This window comes from Coturnix japonica, chromosome 7 (genome assembly GCF_054131305.1).
Source record: "Coturnix japonica strain WE chromosome 7, WE-NBRP24, whole genome shotgun sequence".
In the NCBI taxonomy this organism is placed as follows: Eukaryota; Metazoa; Chordata; class Aves; order Galliformes; family Phasianidae; genus Coturnix; species Coturnix japonica.
Genome location: NC_140669.1, coordinates 12,648,329 through 12,669,125, shown reverse-complemented (window position 1 = coordinate 12,669,125; position 20,797 = coordinate 12,648,329). Strand labels below are relative to the sequence as shown.

Below are 20,797 nucleotides of genomic sequence, written 5' to 3'. Positions count from 1 at the left end.
TAACGCAGTTTAAAATTACCTCCAATTCCCTGCCCAGATATAGGAATAGATTCCAGTAGGAGTTACAAGCTTTGAAATTTTCTTGATATCAGAACTTAAAAACTGTATGAGATTTTTATGCTGCACACACTTAGTACTGATTTAATGCTAGAATAGAACTATTTTATAACTTTGGAAATAAAATTATTTTTGTTGATTATTCAGTTCTGGTGAAATGATCACTGAGTATCAAAGGTGCTGAAGCGGCAATATTATCTCATAGCTCACCCAAGAATTCAGAGGTTTTTGAGTGCAAGCTGTTTGCTTTCTGGTACACTTGACTGTATATCTCATCTGCTTTTATAAAAAACCTTTTGCAGGGTTTACTTGCACTAGTGTGGCTGAAATTTGTTTCAAGGTAGCCCATCTCAGAAAATAGACATTAAGTCCTCGAATTAAATCTGGAATGTGTATTTCTGTTATGATATTTTTGTATATGAGGTTAGAATTAAAAGGGAAGAGACTTCTTTTCTTACAGTTCCAGTAAACCCCAATCAGTTCACTATGGTAGTTGCAGGCAAGAGGGATCTGTAACCTTAACTAGAATTATACTTTGGGAAGTAAATTTCTGCATATTGCTCGGGAAGTAATATTCCACCATTAGGGGTCATCGTTGCTGCATGAAAAATTGAGTGAAGAGTGTCTCAGCAGCTGCTGAAGTTTTGGCTGTCAGCTGTGAATCTGTGGGGGTGTGTTCACAGTGCAGTGACTGTTCTTCTGTCTGCCTCAAAGACTTGCAGCATGCTCCATCTGAGCAGGATGTGAGCAAGAACCTTGGAGGCAATAAGAAATGACCAAATCTAAATTCTCTTTATTATACCTGTGTGTGACTTAGATCTGCCTCTGATGCCTGTAGCTTTTTAATTATAGTGCAGCTAAGCTATCTCAGGGTACTAAAAAGGAATGCACAGGTGATCTTTATTACATCATGCAGTTACTGTACTATGATTTTATTAAGAACATAGTGCAAACTACAGGCTGTAGAGGAAACAATGCAGCTAAGGATTTATAAGCGATCATTGGCCATAATCTCTGCTGTGGCTATAGTTAACACACTAATAAATTCATTATGCAGTAACAAACTGGATTATCAAGGACCAACCCAGACAGGTGAAACGTTCCGAAGAACATTTAAAAAAACAAGTCCTCCACTTCTGGAGACCATAACTGGAGCAAAAAGTACCACTTTTGATATCAAGGATAGGGATATTTATTATTAGGGATAGATCATAACTTTTTTTCCTTGTGGAAGGTATCACTACAGGAAACATTCAAGGTCTGAAGTTCTAAATGCAAAGCAGGCTGTGCAGTTGAAACTCTTGTCAAAATATAACCTTGGTGGCAGCAGTTGAGTTTATGGAGTAGGTGGGACAATTCAGGCTCCAAATGATCGGCTGCTGCAAGAGGTGTGTAACAAATGCAAAAGAAGGCACTTTTTCAATAGAATCTAGCTTTGAGATAATCCTTGCCATTGACTCAACTCTTACAAATGCTTGGGAGCAAAGAGTTGCGTATGTGATGATCATGGAGGTTCCGTGCCCGTAGTGTTAAGGCACCAGAGAAGATTAGAACAAAATGTGGCATCTAGTACAAAGTCCTTTTTTAACTGAACAGTACATATTCTATTAATAAACCTTTGCATAGTCTTATGATAACTACTTAAGCATGCTTAATGAGCCAGCTTAACCCGTCTGACTTGAACTCCAGATCATGTTTTATAGCTACTGAAATAATAAAGAAACAAAGTCAAAGGAAATGCTGTGGTGCAGAAGTCAGCTTGTTCTTATATAGAACAATAACCTCTGTTATCACACAAAAAAAGCCATGATGTTCTTTGTGGAAAGCACAGTTGATATTGACTATAAGTCATGATCCCCTCTCAGGGTAGGAACCCTTGTTGACAGTAGCAATGAATGTATGGTCACAATTATTGTCAGGCATTATGTTTAAAATGAGGTGATTTGCAGTGTGCTACAGGTAAATATTTGTTTTGTTTTAAAGATTGTTAATAATTCTGGATGTTTACCTTGCATTAAGTTAAGATTTACTTCCTGCAAGCAGTGGTAGGAGAACGGTAAAAGACATTTGTCCTTTGTGCTGAACAAAAGCTATTTGGTAGAAGCTGATCACAGTGCACTGTGTGGGAAACTGAGATGCAGTTCAAGTGTTGCCCTTCTCTGCGCTTTCAGCTGAATCCTGCTTTTTCCCCAAACAAGGATGCACCACTGGGTATGGCATAGAAAAAACAACTCAAAATGGTGATGCTGGTAGTAATGGATGGTCTGAGGACATTGTCAGTAACCACCACACATTCACTAATGTTGCTGGTGAAGTTATTGTACTCTCTTCATGGAGGTGAAATTCTGAATTGGAGTAACGTTATTGGACTTTGTGTGGGAAAATACTTTGTTCTTGGAGAAGAGCCGATCTGTTTGAGAATGGAAATTAGATTGAGGCTTCTAATTGGACTCTGGCTGATTAATTGAGAGAAGAAGCTGCAGGTCAACAAATTCTTCATATGCTCAGCCAATGAGGTTAATATATATTTCTTTAATTAGTACTCCTTGATATAATTTCTCAAGAAATACTGGTATTATCACTTTAAGAAGGAAATGATGTCTAAAACATGAAGAAAGTTTTAGATAGTATAGATCATTTAGATGTCGCTGCAATGTCTGCACCAGGACCAGCAATAGATAGGCAAACACTGCTAAGGAAGTGAAATTGGATTCCTTTGTAGCTTGATGTCATGAAGCCTCTAAAGCGTCTGCTGGAGCTGTAATCTTTTAGTGGTGTCAAGCAGTTCTGAGACAGAGATTTGTGTGAAAGCACGCCCAGAGCCTCCCAATGAGCATCATTGGCCCTTAATGTTGGGCAGTAAATACTGCTGGCTGTGGCCTCTTACAGTAGCAGAGGCACAAAGGGTATTTGCAGGAACGCTTTTGAATGGCAAATTATTTCAGTATTCCCCAGTGGGCTGGGCCTTGCCTTGTATGGAGAGCTCTCCAAAATTCTTGCAATATTCTTACAGCATGTAAAGTCTCATTGACTCCCGTGAGTAGCTGATTTACCAGAGAGAATGAGACCTTAAGCTTATGGAGGGACTATGCACATATGCTGAATTCAGCCTTTTAGTCAAAGGGTGTTCCTAAAGAAGTCAAAATAGATCTCAATGCAAAAAGGAGCTTTTTTCAGGCATTTTAATAGTTGGTGTTAGGAAAAATAGAGTAATGCATCATAAGTGGCACTTGGTGGACTTCAGTGTTTACTTGACTTAATGCTGTTAGAACAGAAAGGATCTTGGTGTCCTAACAAGGTTTCCAAAACAGTAGCCCTCATTTCATTTGTTTTGAATTTGATGCTACAAAGCCATGAGAACCCAAATATTTTTAGTGTACTTAGTGTAAGGCAAATTGTTTTTCCAAGCATCGGTTGCCAGAAAATCATCACGTGCTTTGTTGGAAACATGGTATGAGGGGCAGGTTTCCTTAAAGTGAATCTCTTGGATTTTTACAGCTTCATTAGCATCCTTTGAGCTGGAAGCAGTTTTAATAGAAGTAATTATCTTTTCTCAGTTTGCTTCAAACAATGAGAGCCTGCTTTCTGATAGTAGGAGATAAGAAATTGCTTCATAGAATGTGTATATTCACGCTTTTATTATATGTCTGGGCATAACATGTTTGTGTACATGCCACGTATATAGAAATATATGCACACCTGCGTGGCTGTAAGTGACAGGTCTGTTTGGAAAATCAGGATTTGAAACTTCTTGCAGCTTAAAGGGTGTGTTTTTGTTGCAAACAGAACTTCAGAAACGTTTCTTCCTCCTTAACTTATATGTGGGAATCTCCCCCTCAGAGCTTGGATTTACATAATACCAGACTTACTTTAACAGTTTATCAAACCTGTTTCTGCTGTAAATGCCTCACGGAGCAAAGATCATCCAGGGTAGCCTTCAACAGCCTGACTTCTGGGATAGCATCTGGTTCTGCGGAAGTGATGAACAATTTTGTCAAAGCCTTTGCTGTGATCAGGTTACAAAAGAGAACATAAGGAGTCTTAATCTGTAATCAGAATGTAATGATTTAGTGCTGCGTAGTTTTATCTGGCATCAGTTTGTGGTGTCTTTGACACATGTAATGCAACCATCCAGGACTGACAAAAACTTTACATGACGTATTGTGTACTGTATAAAACAAAGTAGCGTTGTGGACTTAGTCTATATATGAATTCTATATGTAAATCTGATTAAAAACAATTTCTTCCTTTTCAGGATGCAGATGTAAAGAGCATAGTCTAATGTAAATCTTGGGAAAACTGAGTTATGAATTGATGAAAATTGAATTGTATGAATTGATGAAGCCTTTGTGTCGTAGTACCATATCAGTGACGTGGATGTCTATATTCATCTGATTGTAGTCTAAGAAAAGAGAACAAGGAGGAGGTTTGGTTTGGCAGATAGATTGTTTGCTTAGTGCCAGCTAACACTTAACTGTCTGCTGGAAAATACACAGAATAACACTTGTTTAGAGCCTGTAAACACTCTCCATGGATGTGAATTAACTCGCTTAGCATCAGCTGCGCTCATCTGAGAATTGAAACATTGTCCTATGCCAGCGTGTGCTAATGCAAGCTGCTTAATGTGTCACTGATGCCTCCCCATCTCTGTGGATCTGCATTGGATCTGCAGTTTAGTATAATTCCAAGGGATGTGAGAGGGTGTTTCTGAGTTCCAGTCTGCCTTAAGTTATTAATGCTTTTGCCTTAGACTGGATGGAGAAATCAATAACGCACGTAGAATGTGATTATATTTGTCAGAAGTTGGCGTTGGAACTTCTCCAGACCAGTCACCTCATATAAGCCATCTGTAGCTGATGATGGTCTATTAGATGACCAAACTTGAGTCTGGAGCTTGCAAGTTCTCTGTTTTGTCCTCTGTTTCTTCCTCCTGAGAGATACATCCACAAGGATAGGTGTGTGCAGATGCCAGCTCTGTGTCACCTTGGTGCCATCTCAGTCCAGTGTTTTGCTGGGGCACTGCACCTCAGGTGGTTGTGGAGGTCATCAGGAAGCTGCCAAAAATAAGCCGACCAGGAGCACTGAGGGGTGATACTTATGTTTGAGAGTTGTGGCTGAATTTACATTTCAGCCAGTGCTGCCATCTGCTGAAAGGAATGCTACTTTGGTAGTATCAAATATTAATGGCTTTTGCATCTTCAAATAAGACAAGCCACTGATTAAACTCATCTGCAAAAAGATAGCATGTGTACTGTTTAGATGGTTTAGTTGAAACCTGTGCCTTCTCGTAATAATACCACCTTTCCTGTTTGTCAAACCCAGACCATGCATAGTTGGGTAGGTGAGGATTTGCCAGCTAGGACAACTACAGCTTCCTCAGGGCCCGGTGAAGGAAACTTGGAAGAAAAATGTAAACAGGTAGACTAAAAGCTGTGTGCACTAATCACACTAATCTTGTTTGCAGTTGCCACTGTCTAGCTGTGTAAAGAGGCCTCAACTGGGGGCCTGAAAAAAGTGTGTCTGTGTGTGAAATAATTTTTGGCTTTCTGCTTTCCTGTTAACCCTTGTTTTTGCATCTCAGAAACATAGTTTGGGGTTCTTTCCATTTATGTAGGCCACAATGTAGTGAGCTCATTACCACTGTAGGTTTGAATAACTTGAAAACTGTTTTGAGGTAGTTCAGGCAGGTAGCTGCTCATTCTGCTTGGTTGTTAGCAGACCAGTTGCAGCAGCAATCACCAGGCACTGCTATTAAGCCTAAGTCACTGACTGCATTTTCACTTAATATTTCTCCAGTTAGCCCAATCTTTTTGCTTAATGAGCCCAAACTGCTTCAAAGAGTCTTTAATGTTTCAACTGTATTGCAGAGGTTGCTAGATTCATATACACAAATCCAAAAACTAACCCCACAAAGGTGCTACAGCACTTGTGTCCATTGAGCAGCTGGCGGTGAGACAGCAAGGCTTCTGCTTGGCAGAAGTATGAAATCTGGGGAGCATTTGCCAGCTGGTGGAACCTGATGCCCTGCTGCATTGTTCTAAGGAAAATAACAAAGTTACATAAGTAGCCCTTTGCAAATGATTCAGCAGCCTGACATGGAGCCAGACTCCCTCACTAGCATAGGCAAGCTCTGAATTGATTGGGGTTTCTCTAGCTCAAGCTAGCAGAGAGCTGCCTCATTAAGTAAGGTTAGGTCATCTATAGAGTCTACGTTATCTGTCACTGATAGGAGATGGATTAGCATTCTACACTAGTGGAATGGGTATACAGAGGCAGAGGAAAATTCTGATACTGCTCTCTTCTAATTATATATCATCAAGCACATGTGCTGCATGGAGGATGTTATGTGCAGAAATAAGGGTTTTGTTATTGCCTGCTTTTATCCTACCTGTTCAGTAATGTAATGAAACAAGCACTGAGATTCTTGGAAATAACCAGTGGTTATGAAAGCATTCTATAGCCTGTCACAGGCTGAAAATTCACAGATTTTAAAGCTCAAAAGCTTTAGTTAGGGCTAAAAAATAAAAAATCCTTTGACTAAGTATATACTAGATGAGGACTGCTTAAATGCAACACAGCCAAGTTTAACACACATAACTCCAGTGCTGCTTTTGAGAGCTTTACTGGAGCATCTCTCAGGCTGTAAGTAGTACTTGGCTTTTTTTCCAGAAATGTAGACTATAGGTCTGCTTTCTTTTGGGCCACATAAGACTACCAGCATTGTGAGCTGCTGCTCAATCCTCCATTCAAAGCCCAGTGACCTACTTGCAGGCAGTAACAAAGCTGCTGAAGAGCACAGTGTACACAAAATACTGGCAGACAAGCAAACATTACTAAAAACAAACTGTAGTTTGTGCAAAGAGGGAGTGTGGATAGAGTTCTGCTTTGGTTAAAGCCAGCATAAAAAACTAAAACGAAACTGAAGTGATTGCAGGGAGCCAGTGCTTCTTCCAGATTCTCCTGCAGTACAGCGCCTGATGGAGCTTTGGTGAAGGTTTTGCTCAGAGATGAGATGCGGTTATATCTCTGGCATACAACAAGGAAGATAACTTCAGAAATACCATGTGTTGGAGCGCACATACTTTTGTGCCTTTTTTGCTGTTTTTACACAGGAGTATTCCAAGGATGAGCTTTTTTTAACCCACCGGTGAGAGATGTGTGGAGCCAAAGGTATCTTAAATCCTTTCCTGCCTCACTGTACCTTGGGCAGCACCCGACTGCTAGAATATCTGCAGATATTCTAGTTTTTGAGCATTCTTTAAACCTGGGAACCTTCTTGATCAGTTTTCCTGTTTTTCTGATCCTTGTGAACATGAGATCTGCTTGTTCTGACACAGAAGATCTGCATGTCCATTTCCTAACAGTCCAGGATGTGCATGGCATTCACAAGTGGGAATGTACTTTGGCATGACTTGTCACTTTGCATTCGGTTCAACATGCTGATCTGAGATCTTGTTTGCAGTAATATTTTCATTACAGAAAATACTGTGTTGGTGAAAACTTGCTGAATCGAAACTTGACAGAAATACAGATGCCTGTTGGATACCGTGCAAACTTCATGACAGAGTTGCCCATAACTCAGGCCAAAGGACAGTTGAGTTTGGAGCTGAGAAAGCCGTGGGGAAAAATTGTCTCCCCACTTCTTATGTTTAGAATTAAGTGTGAAGTGAATAATGACATGCTGTGTTTCTGTTCAAGTCAGTGGGATTTTGGTAGAATGCAGCATGATCTGTATGAAAGGAAGAGTCTGGGGACCTGTTCATTGCAGGCCATGGAAAGAAAGCCCTTTGGGTGTTGTGTACCTCAGTTTCTTTGTTAGCTATATGAAAAGGATATTTCTTACTAAGCTTTGAAATCTAGAGGTGTAAAATGTTTTTTTATAAGCAAAGCTGTGTTACTGCAAATTGACCAGATGAGTAGATGGATCAGTGTCGCTCAAACTGCAATTTGCATACTGAAACAATGAGGTACTTTGATGCTTCTCCACTCTGAAAGGGTTTCTGTGTACCCAAGTTCATCATCTGATAATGGATTCCACTTCACAGGGAAGTGCAGATACACTTAATTATCACAACTTTATGGATGCGTTATTTACTAAAAGCTCCTTCTGCTTTTAGTTGATGAGAACAATGAATGTACAGTTATCACCACAATAGTGAATTATATTTTTGCTCTCTTTAAAGTTGCTTTTGATTCCTGGGAAGTCTTGGAAAATTCTCAAAAGGGTGAGACATAAGTGTCTGCTCTTCCTAAGCATGCATGCTGGTCCAAAATAAAAACACAGGTAGCTTCCTTTCTTTGTTAGCCTAAGCCACTGCTTTAGGATCTAGATAAGTGTTCTGGAGATAGGGATGTAGCCACTGACACCAGGAGATGATGATGGTGCAAATAATCAGAAGTCCTTTACTGTTGCTTTATTTTGACTGATCTTAGAATGAGCTTTTATGTTGTATCTTCTCAATATAGTGTGCATTTACTAATGGAGTTAGCGGAGAACCTGTTCTGGCAGCCAGACTTCCAGGTAGATAGGTTAAAATGATGCCCAGTGAAATTGCCAGTTGTTTTGTTTTACTTAGTAAATTCAAGGAATCTGGTTGGCTTTAACTTGCCCAAGAATTAGGGAAAGATTCTTCTCGCCATCCTGGTAGGTCTTCCAATAGAGCCTGAAACTTGAGCTGCTGAAACAGCCACAGTGGGTGAAGCAGGGAGAGGTGAGAAAGCAGGAGCAGGGATTGTCTGATGAAACAGATTTACTGGATCCTTAAGGAGGAGGAGAGGTTGGGTGGGAAAGGAACCAGTTTCTTTTTCACTAGAAGAAGTAAGTATTGGAATGACAAATCGCAGTCCTAAATTTTTAGTTCTCTGAACTCTTGGTTTTTGGTTCTTGAAATTTTTTTGCAGTAACTTTTCAATGGAAGTAAGTATGTGCTGGATGGGAGAATGGTTAGATTTTCTCACTAGCTGTGAGATAGCACACCTGAGTGCATCGTGCAGATCTGAGAAATAAATGACATAAATGCAAAGGTGTATTGTAAGCTTGAAGCTTACAAAGGCGTAACTAACAGTTAGTAATTCCTTGTGCCATGTGACAAGGTACGTATCAGAAGCTGAATATGGGAATCTTCTGAAGTGAAGTTGTATAATTTGCTCTAAGAATTGTTAGCAACAAATGGCCTGCTTGAAATAGAAACTAACATTATTTTCTTCTTTTCAGGCAGCACAAATAGTCCTGATTTCTCTCTTTGAACTGAACACTCCCGAGTTTACCATGTTACTTGGTGCCTTGCCAAAAACATTCCAGGATGGTGCTACCAAGCTCCTGCACAACCACCTCAAGAACTCCAGTAACACCAGTGTGGTGAGAGGCCCATGTTCTTGCAAACAGCAAAGCCTTAAAGACAGCAGCTCGTTGAAAAGCTCTTGCAGATGTCCAATAGCATGCACTATCTGTAGCTGTTGTCTTGATATATTAGCAGAGGCTTCTGTTTGATGTTACTTTAATGAGTCTGTTAAAACAAATAATTCAGTTATTTTTAATGTAGTGCTTGCATATATAATATGAGAGAATGTTAATGGGGAGCTAGTTTGCTTCCAAACATTCTTTTCCCCTCAGCAGCAAGGAGGTTTTAGGGTGTGGGTTTTTTGCCTTTTTTTTGTGTGTGTGTACATGGAAATCTTGTGAAGTTTGCTGGAATTTGAACCCTCTCATCTTTGCCCTTCCATAGGGACAATAGACCTTTGTGTAAATTGCAGCATTAGGCTTCCAAGAGGAAGGACTGGATTCTCTAGTCCCTTCCACCTCATTTATCTTCCTCTTCTGTGGAGTGAGTCAGATTTGGGAACAATTTCTACTTATTTTCCTGTGGTATAAATGATTATGCTGGCCAGTGGAAAAATAAGTTTGATTGCTTATGATCATAACAAGCACAATCAGAATGCTTTAGACAGTGCGTAAAATAGCTGCATAATTAAGTTGCTAAATTGACAGAGTAATGGCCTACATGTTCCGAAGCTGAAAAATAATGTCTGAGAAACTGGGTAGTTTGGTGAATTGGTAAACCATTTTCTTGGCAGTATTTGCAGGCCATACATGCTGCAAAGTTAAAACTGTGGGTTCTGTGAACAGTAGAGAGGTACATATGTGCTTCTTCATCCTCTGAGCACAGTGTCGTCAAGAATATATTACTGACTATGAGAGCCATGGCTGCAGATTTTTGGATCAAGAGCAAAAACTGCACCAAGCTCGTCTAGCACAAAGGCAGTATTTGGACCTGTTGGTGCTGTTGTGTACTGCTGTCCTTGTGTTGCAACGTGTTGCTAATCCATGTTTTTCTGTTTCTTTGCCAGGGTTCCCCCAGCAATACTCTTGGTAGGGCTCCATCTCGGCACTCCAGCAGCAGAACCAGCCCCTTGACTTCACCTACCAACTGTTCCCATGGTGGGCTGTCTCCAAGGTAATGTGGCAGGCAGGTTAATTAAACCACTCAAAAATTTTTAGAGGATTTCGACACTGAGCATGCGTAATGCAAAATGTGACTCACTTTGAAAACAAATGAGAGATCAGAAGTTTACAGTAAACTGTTCCAAAGGAGTAGGCTTTAAACATGATAGTACATGGTTGGTGATTGACTTCAGTGTTTGAGTCCTCACGCTGATCTGTGTAACCTCAATGTCTGTTCTCATATTAATTCTTTCATGACCAGGCCTTCTCCAGAATCACATTTGTGGATTTAATAAAGGTAATATTACATGGCAGCATTAGTGATGAGGTGTTGTGTAGGTTGCAAATATCAGAAGGTACATAAGTCTTTCAAGTCAAGGGTTTCAGTTGTCTGCTTTCTGGGTGTGCCCTTATGATCAGTAATTAATCTGACTAGTGCAGTGCTTGTGCTGCAGAGCGAAGTGCTGAACTTCCCCTGATCCTCTTTTATGCTTTGTGGGGATGCAGAATACAGATTGTGACAGTATTTCAGTGCTGAACACCTCACAAATCACCTCCCACCTTGGCCAAAAGCAGAATAGCATCCTCATCCTTTGGGCAGTGTGTCTGTTGCAATCAGGTGTCTTACTGAAGCTGCAGGTACTACCCTAGAATATATTAGTCCTCTCCAAAACCTTTTATTCTGTAAACATAAACTCCTGCATACTAAGAATATATATATATATTTTTTGGACCAGAAAAGCTTAGAGGTGATACGGATTTAAACAGTGTGCTCTGGGACCTTAGAAATATGGAGGTATTAGGTTGTTACCTGGTCGTGATTTGATGATTCATGCTAGGAAAGTTTAAATGCTCTGCCTTATTATGAGAAGTCACTTTGCTGTGGCTGAAGCAGAAACAGAAGGAAACATACTGGGCAAGGATGGTAATTCATAGTCCAGTTTAGTAATTTACACTGAAATCTGTTAATCGGCCCTGTCATGACTTGCTAAACATTATCCGTAGGGGATGCTTAGCATTTGACTTCCCCTGTGTCAGAAAAACACAGGTTGTTTGCATTTAATGAAGTAGTTAGACTATTCCAGCAGCGTATGAGGGAGGGCATAGAGTATCCTGAGGAAATGCTGTATATCTGAATACATCTTTGTAATCCTAAATCTGATGTAATTTAAAACCAGACTGAAAGTTTACAAGTCAAGGTCAAGTTGCCTATTATGAGGCTTTTCAACAATGGTTTCATTAAGAAATTAAGTGATAGGGTTTCAGGGGAATGGTTCCAGCAATGTTGCTTCCTTTTCTACTAGCTTGAGTATTGTTGCTCTCCTGATTGATATTTGTCACTGAAATTACAAACAGATTATATCTCCTGATGGTTACATTGAAACTTTGCCAGCCACGTTTACATGTGGCTTTTTCTTTTTTTGTAAATTCATGATCTTTTGCCATGCTTTTTGGGTTTTGCCACTGTGACGCGACTTGTTTTTGCCTCTTCGCTCACTGCTATTCTGTTTGTCTTTACATTTTTATTACATCTTGATGTCAGGTTGTATGTATCAAAGTGCAGACTAAAGCTTTCATCATCCACTCAATTTAGCATAGCTCTTTCAAAGCTTTTGGGGGTTAGCAACTGGAGAGTTTATTACATGGAATATGTTCTGAAGGAATTATTAGAGAGGATGTTTATTTCTAGAACGTTCTGCCATTAAGTTGTGAAGACCAAAATTGTTACTGGTAAACTGATCCAGGGGTGTCCTTTCAAAATGAGTAATTCCTTTGATTTTCTGTGGAGTCCTTGAAGTTGTTGACCCCAAAGTTTAAGTGTCTTTTCAATTAGTGTGTCCTGCTTCATTGCTGTATTTAGTTAAGACTACATAATAATTCACTGTAGGTCAAGGTGGAAGCCATTTAAACTAATCGGGAAGAACTTCCACCTTTTTTGTAACCTGTGGGCAACAGCAATAGCAGATTTCTACCACTTGTAGAAAAGGTGGTGGGCAAGCATTACAAATCAGTGGCTGTAGTTTATGACGTTCTGCTGGATTGTATCACCCTGAATGTGTCTTCTGCAGCATGCTTTTTGAGGTCATGACAAGGGAGAACATGGTTCTGTTTTTGGAGACTGTGTGGTTCTTTAAGGAAAAAAAGGCCTTGGAAGATGTGCTATCAGATGTTGTGAGTAGGATACACTGCAGTATACCAACATGATGTCTGTATAGATGTTTCTGTCATCAGTGCATTATAAGCACTTGTGGTTTGCAATTCAGCTTATGGTGTAAAGTGTGACTTCTCAGTCTATAAACTTGAAGAACTAGCAGACTCAAGTCATTCTAGTAGCAATGTAAAAGGATGAAAGTTATCGCTATTTCTCTGTATAGCCCTTCTTTGAACCAGGTTTTGGTCATACCTTCTATGGGACCCATTCCCAAAGTGCTGTAACAAGGATGTCTGTGTGGTGTGCTGTTGCCTGCTGATATTGCCCTGTTTGTGTCTCTGCCTTGTATATGCAACTTGAGTGCAGTCCAGTTGAAAGATTATCTTCAGTTCTTAGTGCCATCATTGACTTGAAGGTTTTACTTTCCTTTGAACTTTCTCTTGATATGCAGATTGGAAGAGTCATATTTAGATCCATGTGTATTTTGGCGGCTTGGATATCTAATCTTCCACACAGATGGGATAACTTGGATTGTATAGAAATATATATTTAAAAAAGCTAGTGAGTATAGCTGCTGTCCCATATTATTAATGGTTTGTGGACCATGTTGTCAATTATTGTAAATTGACACAGCTTTATATTGATACTGTCTACAGTAAGTATGTGTGTTACTGCCCTTAGGTCATGTTGCTTCTCCCTTATTACTACTATTAGAATTGAATTCCCAGTAACTTATGTATGTATCTTCATGTGTTTGAACAATCTGGGTAGATTTTGGATGTTTGTTTTGGACTTCTTTGATGCCAACAGCTAACTTGCTGATCTAGATGATAACAGCTGCTCAAGTAGTCCTGGTTGTTAGTGTCTTCAGGAGGTTAACATGGGGCTTTGGACAGAGCCCTTCCTTACGCTTTCATTTGCTCCATCCTGTTCTGTTTCATAATCACTAGAACATATCCACTGCATCTGTGAGTTGGTCCTGCATTTGTACATACTTCTGTTGTCCAGATTGTTTTTGGGAGGGAACTTATAGAGCAAGAGTGATCTTTCTGAGGAAGAAAAGCAAGGAAGACACTCAGGAAAATGGAAAGTGATGGGGGGGGAAAAAAGCCAAACATTTCTGAGTAAAAGTAATGTATATGTTTCCTGGGCGATGTACAGGTGGATGGTTTGTGTTTGTGTTGGATGGAGAAAATCACAGATTTAGTAAGTGATACAGGATGACAAAAGTAAAAATACTAAACTAAGAATTCCTCCAGTGTGTGAATGCTATTTTGATTAAAAACCACCATTTGTGAGCAAAGATGTCACACACAGATTGTGAATTTTTCACTTACAATCCATTAGGAATATTTGAAGGACTTAAATGGAGAGGTTTGTCTTCATTTATTAGCAGCCTGGAAACTTGTGCATAGTTGGGGAGAAAAAGAACACACAACAAAACACCCCAACAAACTGATAGCTTTATTTGGCCTTGAAAGCTTTATATGCTTGCTTTTTTACTCAAAATAGAAAATAACATAATATAGAATTCATTATAGTTTATTTTAAGTTGAGCAATGCAGGATGTGGAAAAAGAATTAAAATAAACCACCCACCTCATACAAAAAAGACAAGCCTGCATTATTCTGTTGCCCATTTGCAGGTAGGCATGACCTTGAGCGGTGAGGTTTCTTATCAGCATTCTGAATGCCTGGTGCATCTTTGTGGTTGAATGTAGTAGCTGTGTTTCTGGTTGCTGATTAACATGTGAATTTGACGTCACACTTCAGATGTGTTTTCAGCTGGCCTTGCTGCTGTTTGTGCTGAAGCAACTCTTGCAGTATCTTTCACTTGTGTACACTTGTGTGACTTTCTGAGACAAGTATGTTTAATTTTAATGGAAACAAACTGACATGCTGAATATTCCACGAGCTGAAACATTCGTATTGTTTACAAGATGATTTTGATAATTCCTGTGACACAAAAGGGAACAAGGCAAAAGTAAAAAAAAAAAAACCACATTCAGACAAATTTGACCAAAGGTGCAGTGCTGGATGGTAACCAAGTGGCCCCTATGGAGGTTTCAAGGGGAATATGAACTGAGTTGTAAGGCTGGGTTTCATTCAGTCTTTCCAGGTTGTCTGCAGAGACAAACAAGCCCCTGGTTTACCCGACTCATCCCTGCTCTAGTCTGATTTGTGTTTATTTCATGAAGTTCAGTTCCAGCTCTCCTGTCTTCCAGGAAATCCTGTTGCTTGCAATTACCTGCATAGAATTTGGATACAGATGTTTGGTCAGGGATTGTTCACTTAAAGCATTTTAAGTGTTGTTTATAGAGACTACGTCTATTTATGCAATTTAAGCGAGACTATTTTCATGTGAGCCATATCTTTAAGGTAGGAAAAAAAGTGAAAATGAATGATAAAGGCCAAAGCAATGACTCAAGGGGGTCAGTGGAGTATTCTTGTTTAATTTCGTTTCTATTAATTTTTTTTTCTCTCTTCAAGGCAGCATGACAGCACTAAGCCACTCAGATTATAGTTTCTTTTTTTTCTCCCTCTCCTTTCTCTGTTTTTCTCTTTCGTTTCTCTGGTCACTGCAGTCGGTTCTGGGGTTGGAGTGCAGATGGGCTGTCGAAGCACCCCCCTCCCCTTTCTCAGCCTAACTCCATCCCCACCGCTCCTTCCCACAAGACTTTCAGACGCTCTTATTCTCCCAGGTAACAAGCTACCTGTTAAACCAACTTGTCTGAGATGTCACAGTACTATTTACCTTTCATACTTTATAATTTGTTCAAGCATAGGAAATGATTTCCAAAGGCTTCAATTGAAAAAGAAATTGGGATGATGTTAGTTCTCAGACTGGGGAGATGAATCAGCTACTTGCTCTCCTTGTGGGGGAGATGTGGCACGCCAGTGGAAAAACAGAGTGAATTCTTCCAAATTATTTCTCCCTGCTGGGTTTCCTGAATGCAGAACACAATTGTTGAGCACTTTCTGTATGCACTTGTTGTGATAGTGATTTCACATTTGCAGTAGTATCTGGTGGCCAGCAAGGGTGATGTGTATGTGATTCACCAGCTGTTTGCATGATGATTGTGGAACATCTTGGAACTGTGTAGCATTGAAATTAATTTTGTGTCCTTCCCACAAGGTTTAAGAAGTTGACAGTTAATTGTGATCACTATTCCTCCTCTTGTATGCTCACATTTTGTTCCTGTCTGTTTGTAGATATTTAACCTGTGTACAAGACTAAAACTTCATTCTTGTCTTCAAAAACCAAATTTAATCCGCCATATCTCTGTTAGATTACTTGTATTGTTCTGAAGCTTATAACCTGTCAGCAGGCATTCTGTGGATGTGATTTCTTTGGACTTTAATGTGAGTCTCACTTGAGGAAGGGCTGTATTATCATCTTCCCTCAAAGGAAGAAGTTCCTATCTGAAAGCTGTTGAAGCAAAACCAAACAAATGGTTCTTGGAAAGCTGAAAAACTGGGAGAGTGTGACAACTGCAAAAGAAAATAGAATCACACATTCTGTATCCTTGTGAATAGAAGATGTAAAACATGAAATCAGTATTCAGTTTCTGTTCTAAGACCATCTGAGAAATCTGCGGAAGAGGTTGATGTTTATTTGGCTGGGGCCAAGGAGTTGGGGGGGGCTTACACTAGTTGAGAACAAATGTTTCCTCCTTTCATTAGTCAGCCCAGAGCCTGAAAGTGCAAGAAACCCCAACTGTGTACTGCTTGAGGATGCTCAACTGTTAGTTACTTACGCATAGATTGGATTGGAAAATGAATAAAAGGTCATGAAAGTAAAATCTTTTATGTCAGACTGCAAAACAGCCAAATTTTATTTTGATAAGCTTGTGAAGGGCTGTATTGTTTTAGTGCAGCAGAAGATGGAAAATAATGCTGTGACATCCCTAAACGCTGCTCATCTCTACTCACTTCTATTTCATCCTGTGACTTTCCTTTAGTTTTCTTGACTGGTTGCTTTTTTTTTGTGCTGTTTTTTTCCCCTTCAAAGATGGGTTTAGCTTCATTTCATTTTGTTTTCTCCATCGCATTGTATGTGAATTATTCCAGCACACATACTGTTGGTAGATATGATATGTGTGTTTACATTTAAAGTTTTGTCACAACCATAATGTGATTTCTTGCACAAGCTTACTCTTGACATATGAAATCACTGGATTCTCTAGATTTTAGTAAGAGGTGGTTTTGTGTTTTGTAAAACACATCAGATTTTAGTGGTTCTTTGTTCATAAATAGCTGTAGTCATTTTGCACTGCAGGAGATGTACATTGATCTGTTCTCTGGAGCAGCACTGGGCAAAATTCATTCCTGAGGAAAGGAACAGAGATTTTGGCAGATTTAGTGTCAGTATACCTGGGATTGTTTCTTGATTTATTTTTTTTCTTAATTTTCTTTCTCCATGGATTTCATTGTGTGACCTTTGGTAAGTCATTTCATCTCTTGGTGTGGGTACGCAGTTACACTCAATATATGTTTTCTAGAATGACTCTTCCATTGATCACTCGAAGAAGCTTATAAGATCTATGGATTAATCTTGCTTGAACACAAGACTAATATTTTCAAGATGGTAGGAAGCAAAGGTTGGCTTCTCCGTTACTGACACAAAGAATTTAGAAACTGCATTTACTTTTCTGGGCTGTCAGGAAAGCAGTGATGTAATTCAGTTCTCTGGAAGATCCTAAATACTCTGACTTGTGTAGGTTATGCCCAGCATCGTTTCCTGGTTTAGATCTGTTGTTTCAGTGGTGACTTCTTAGCCAGGCCTGGCTGGCTGGACACCATCTGAATTCAGAGAGCTATGCTTCATTTTCTTTGCCAGAATGCATTGTGCTGGTGCTTGTGTGCCTGCAGGGTGACAGCGTTGCTTGGAGCCAGGGATTATGGCTATTTTCAGTGTGTTAATCCCCAAAGATTTGGACAACACAAATTTTATCCTTTGTGTGAAGTTCTCAAGTTTCTCTCAGAGGAAAAAGTGGTAGTTCTAGATAGTGAACATCCTACTTCTAACTCTACTGAAAATAATGACTGTGTACCGGGGATTCAAAAGAGATTTTCTATTTTTATTCTATTTTTTTCCTACCACCTCACAAGCAACCATTCTTTTGTGGGAAAGCAACACAATTCTTTGTCCAGCCGTCTTCCTCCAAGGCCATCCTGTCATCTCTCCCAAACTCTTAAGACATAGAAGTTGATACCTAAAAGGAGCTGCTTCTTGTCATTTATTGACTAACAACTTGATGTAAAGGTCTTAAATTCTCTTTTTTTTTTTTTTCCTTCTGGCTCTGCTCAGATCTGAGGCTCCCACAGAGAAATTTCTCTCTGTTACTGGCTCTCTTCTTTATATCTGTCTTGGAAAACTGTTTGTTATGCAGACTCAGCTTCTCTCTGGGTAGCACAGAGTCTTGCCAATATTGTCTTTTAATTTCCTTGAAGCGTGTAGGACCTTCTTGTCCCAGCCGCATCTTTTTTTCTTTTTCTTCCCCTCTATCATCTGCCCTTGCCTGCTGGTCATTTTTTTTTCATGGTACTTAATTTTGGATAACTCTTTGGCTTTGTACTTCTGAAGACTTTCTGAGAAACAGACTGACTGCAGGAAAGCACTCGATTTGAGTGAGAGAATTCTCAATTAAGGCTCGTTACTGAAATGCATCTTTTTTTCCAAGGCTTCTTGCAAGTGGTTTTGTTTTTACTACTCTATAAATGATAACTGAAATATGATAGACTAAGCTTTATGTCAAGATACATTTTCATTTCTGTTTAAATCTATTGCATTTCAATTCATTGACAGAATATATTTTATACGTTATGAAGCTTAAATTTTGTTGATTTCATATTCACTAGCCGTCAGAACCCTTTGAGTTCTCATAGTGATTATTTTTCTTTTGTATGAACTCCATTGCCTTTGTGGGAACAGGGTTTTTTTGTTGTTAGAAGCCACCACTTTCACTGCTTTGGAATGTTATCAACAGTGGACCTGGTTTCTCCTCAATTGCAGCAATATAGTACCACTTCCTTCAGTTGAGCTCCTCTCAGACTGGGATAAATCTAGGAGACTCAGACCTGAAGTCTACTTTGAATTCCATTCATGTTTTGTTAAAAGTCTCTGTTAGAAATGATACGCCAAGTCATCTGTTTCCAACTTGACATATATTTGTTAAGTCAAAAGTTGATTCCAATTTAGTGTGTAACATTTCATATACATTTCGTCTTTAGTATGCTGGATTATGACACGGAGAACCTAAATTCTGATGAAATCTACAGCTCTCTTCGTGGAGTCACAGAAGCAATTGAAAAGTTTAGTTTCCGTAGTCAAGAGGACCTGAATGAACCAATCAAACGTGATGGGAAGAAAGACTGTGACATGGTAAGTGTTCAAGTTGATTAGTATTTGGAGATATGTAAAATTCTTACGGTTTTCAAGCCTGGCTTTTGGATTGTTAACTAGTGCACAAAATTCAGTTGCTCTTGGTAACTGGATTTTTCCTGTGTTTTATTCTCAATTGTTTCTAACACTTCACTCTTTGAACCTCTCGCTACAAGAAAGACACTGAGGAGGCCCTGGAGGTTGTTGTAACATGATGGTTGGCCTCTTCTCAAAGGTAACTGTGATAGGATGAGAGAGAATGGCCTCTAAATGCATCAGGAAGGTTCAGGTTGGATGTTAGGAAATGCCTCTTCTCCAAAAGAGTGGAAGTGTTCAAGAAACATGTAGATGTGATACTCATCAATGTGGTTTAGTGGGCAATATTGGTGGTAGTTGGACTAAATGATTCTAGAGGTCTTTTCTAGTCTTAATGATTCTATGATTATATAAATGTTGGGGTACCTTTCTTTGGCTTATTAGCAGATTGGTCCTGCTCTTTGATTTTTCTTAGCCTGTGCAGTTTTAGAAATATTTCTGTTTAGAAGTGTTAGCATAGCTTTTTGTCCTATGATCATGAGATATTTTAGTTACCTAAATTAGGGAAAGAGGTGGTAGTTTAAGTATTATGTGTATATAAGGGACTCTACACAAAATTAATGGCTGTGATTCTGTTGGTGAGCAAACTCAAATTCTGTGGAAGTTGTAGCCTTTTAGTAGTCTTATGCCTTTTCCTGTGCTTGATCTCCAGGTGTCTCGAGATGGTGGCCTTGCAGTACCTACCAGCGATGTCCGAGGAGGTAGTGATACTGTAGAAGGAGGAAGAATGGCTCTAGATAACAAAACCTCCCTACTTAACACTCAGCCACCCCGCGCCTTTTCAGGGCCACGTGCTCGGGAGTATAATCCCTATCCTTACTCCGACACAATTAACACTTACGACAAGACTGCCCTCAAGGAAGCTGTTTTTGATGATGACATGGATCAACTTCGGGATGGTTTGTATTAGCATATCTTTTAAAACTGTTGGCAGCTTCTTCTGTTCCTAATATATTTATATATGTGCAGTACAGACACATGCCTGTCCACGTATATGTTGTGTATTACTTTGCAAGCGAGTCAAGGCTTGCCATGAAATATTCCCTGTTCTGATGTGTGACAGCAGAACTTGATTTATGGATATGGAGAAAACACTATACTGTGATTTTTATTATTATTATTATTATTTTTGTTATTGTTCTCTCTTACTTTCTCACTTGGAGTTTTTCTCAAACTAGTCACTTATCGTCTAAATAAAGCATATATTCAGGGGATGCTGGTTTGGGGGCCTTCTACTCTTATTCTCAAATGACTCATTGGCTTGTTATTGAGCGTTTCACTTCATTTAAATGATGCTGCACCCCTTAGCTTTATTCCTTTGCATTATATTGATGACTCATTGTACTTTGATCTAAAGGTTGCGCATGTGATTGCTGGTTTTGGGTGTGTGTCTGGGACAAACTGGCAATTCTCCTCTTGTAGAAGTAATTATTGGGATTGGATGAAATCCAATTGTTATCTCTTCTTGATTTGTTAGAAGCCTTGTGCAGATTCATGAGCAGTGTTAGAACTCAGGTGAAATTAGGGCTATTCATGTCCTCTTCCCCTCTTGACAGAGTCCACTTGGGATTTAATACCTTTTTGGGGGTGGTCTATTTTTCCATGCTCTTTGTTTTATGGAAGGTTTGTGATATGGCATCTTTGACCTCTTTCCCCCATTTCCCCAA

General features: G+C 39.4%; 1 protein-coding gene across 50 annotated transcripts in view; it reads left to right on the top strand.

The window, feature by feature from the left end:
• CLASP1 (cytoplasmic linker associated protein 1) overlaps nt 1–20,797 on the top strand; it is a 133,366-nt gene that overhangs the window by 95,168 nt on the left and 17,401 nt on the right. For 25 of the 50 annotated variants that reach the window (XM_085553281.1, XM_085553277.1, XM_085553268.1 and 22 more), the window contains 6 exons: nt 5,380–5,475; nt 9,272–9,415; nt 10,405–10,511; nt 15,235–15,351; nt 18,884–19,034; nt 19,783–20,029. In XM_085553281.1, the coding sequence (XP_085409407.1) occupies nt 5,380–5,475; nt 9,272–9,415; nt 10,405–10,511; nt 15,235–15,351; nt 18,884–19,034; nt 19,783–20,029 (862 nt within the window). The remainder of the gene's footprint in view (nt 1–5,379; nt 5,476–9,271; nt 9,416–10,404; nt 10,512–15,234; nt 15,352–18,883; nt 19,035–19,782; nt 20,030–20,797) is intronic. The other 25 variants (XM_085553289.1, XM_085553287.1, XM_085553264.1 and 22 more) reach the window with 3 other exon arrangements.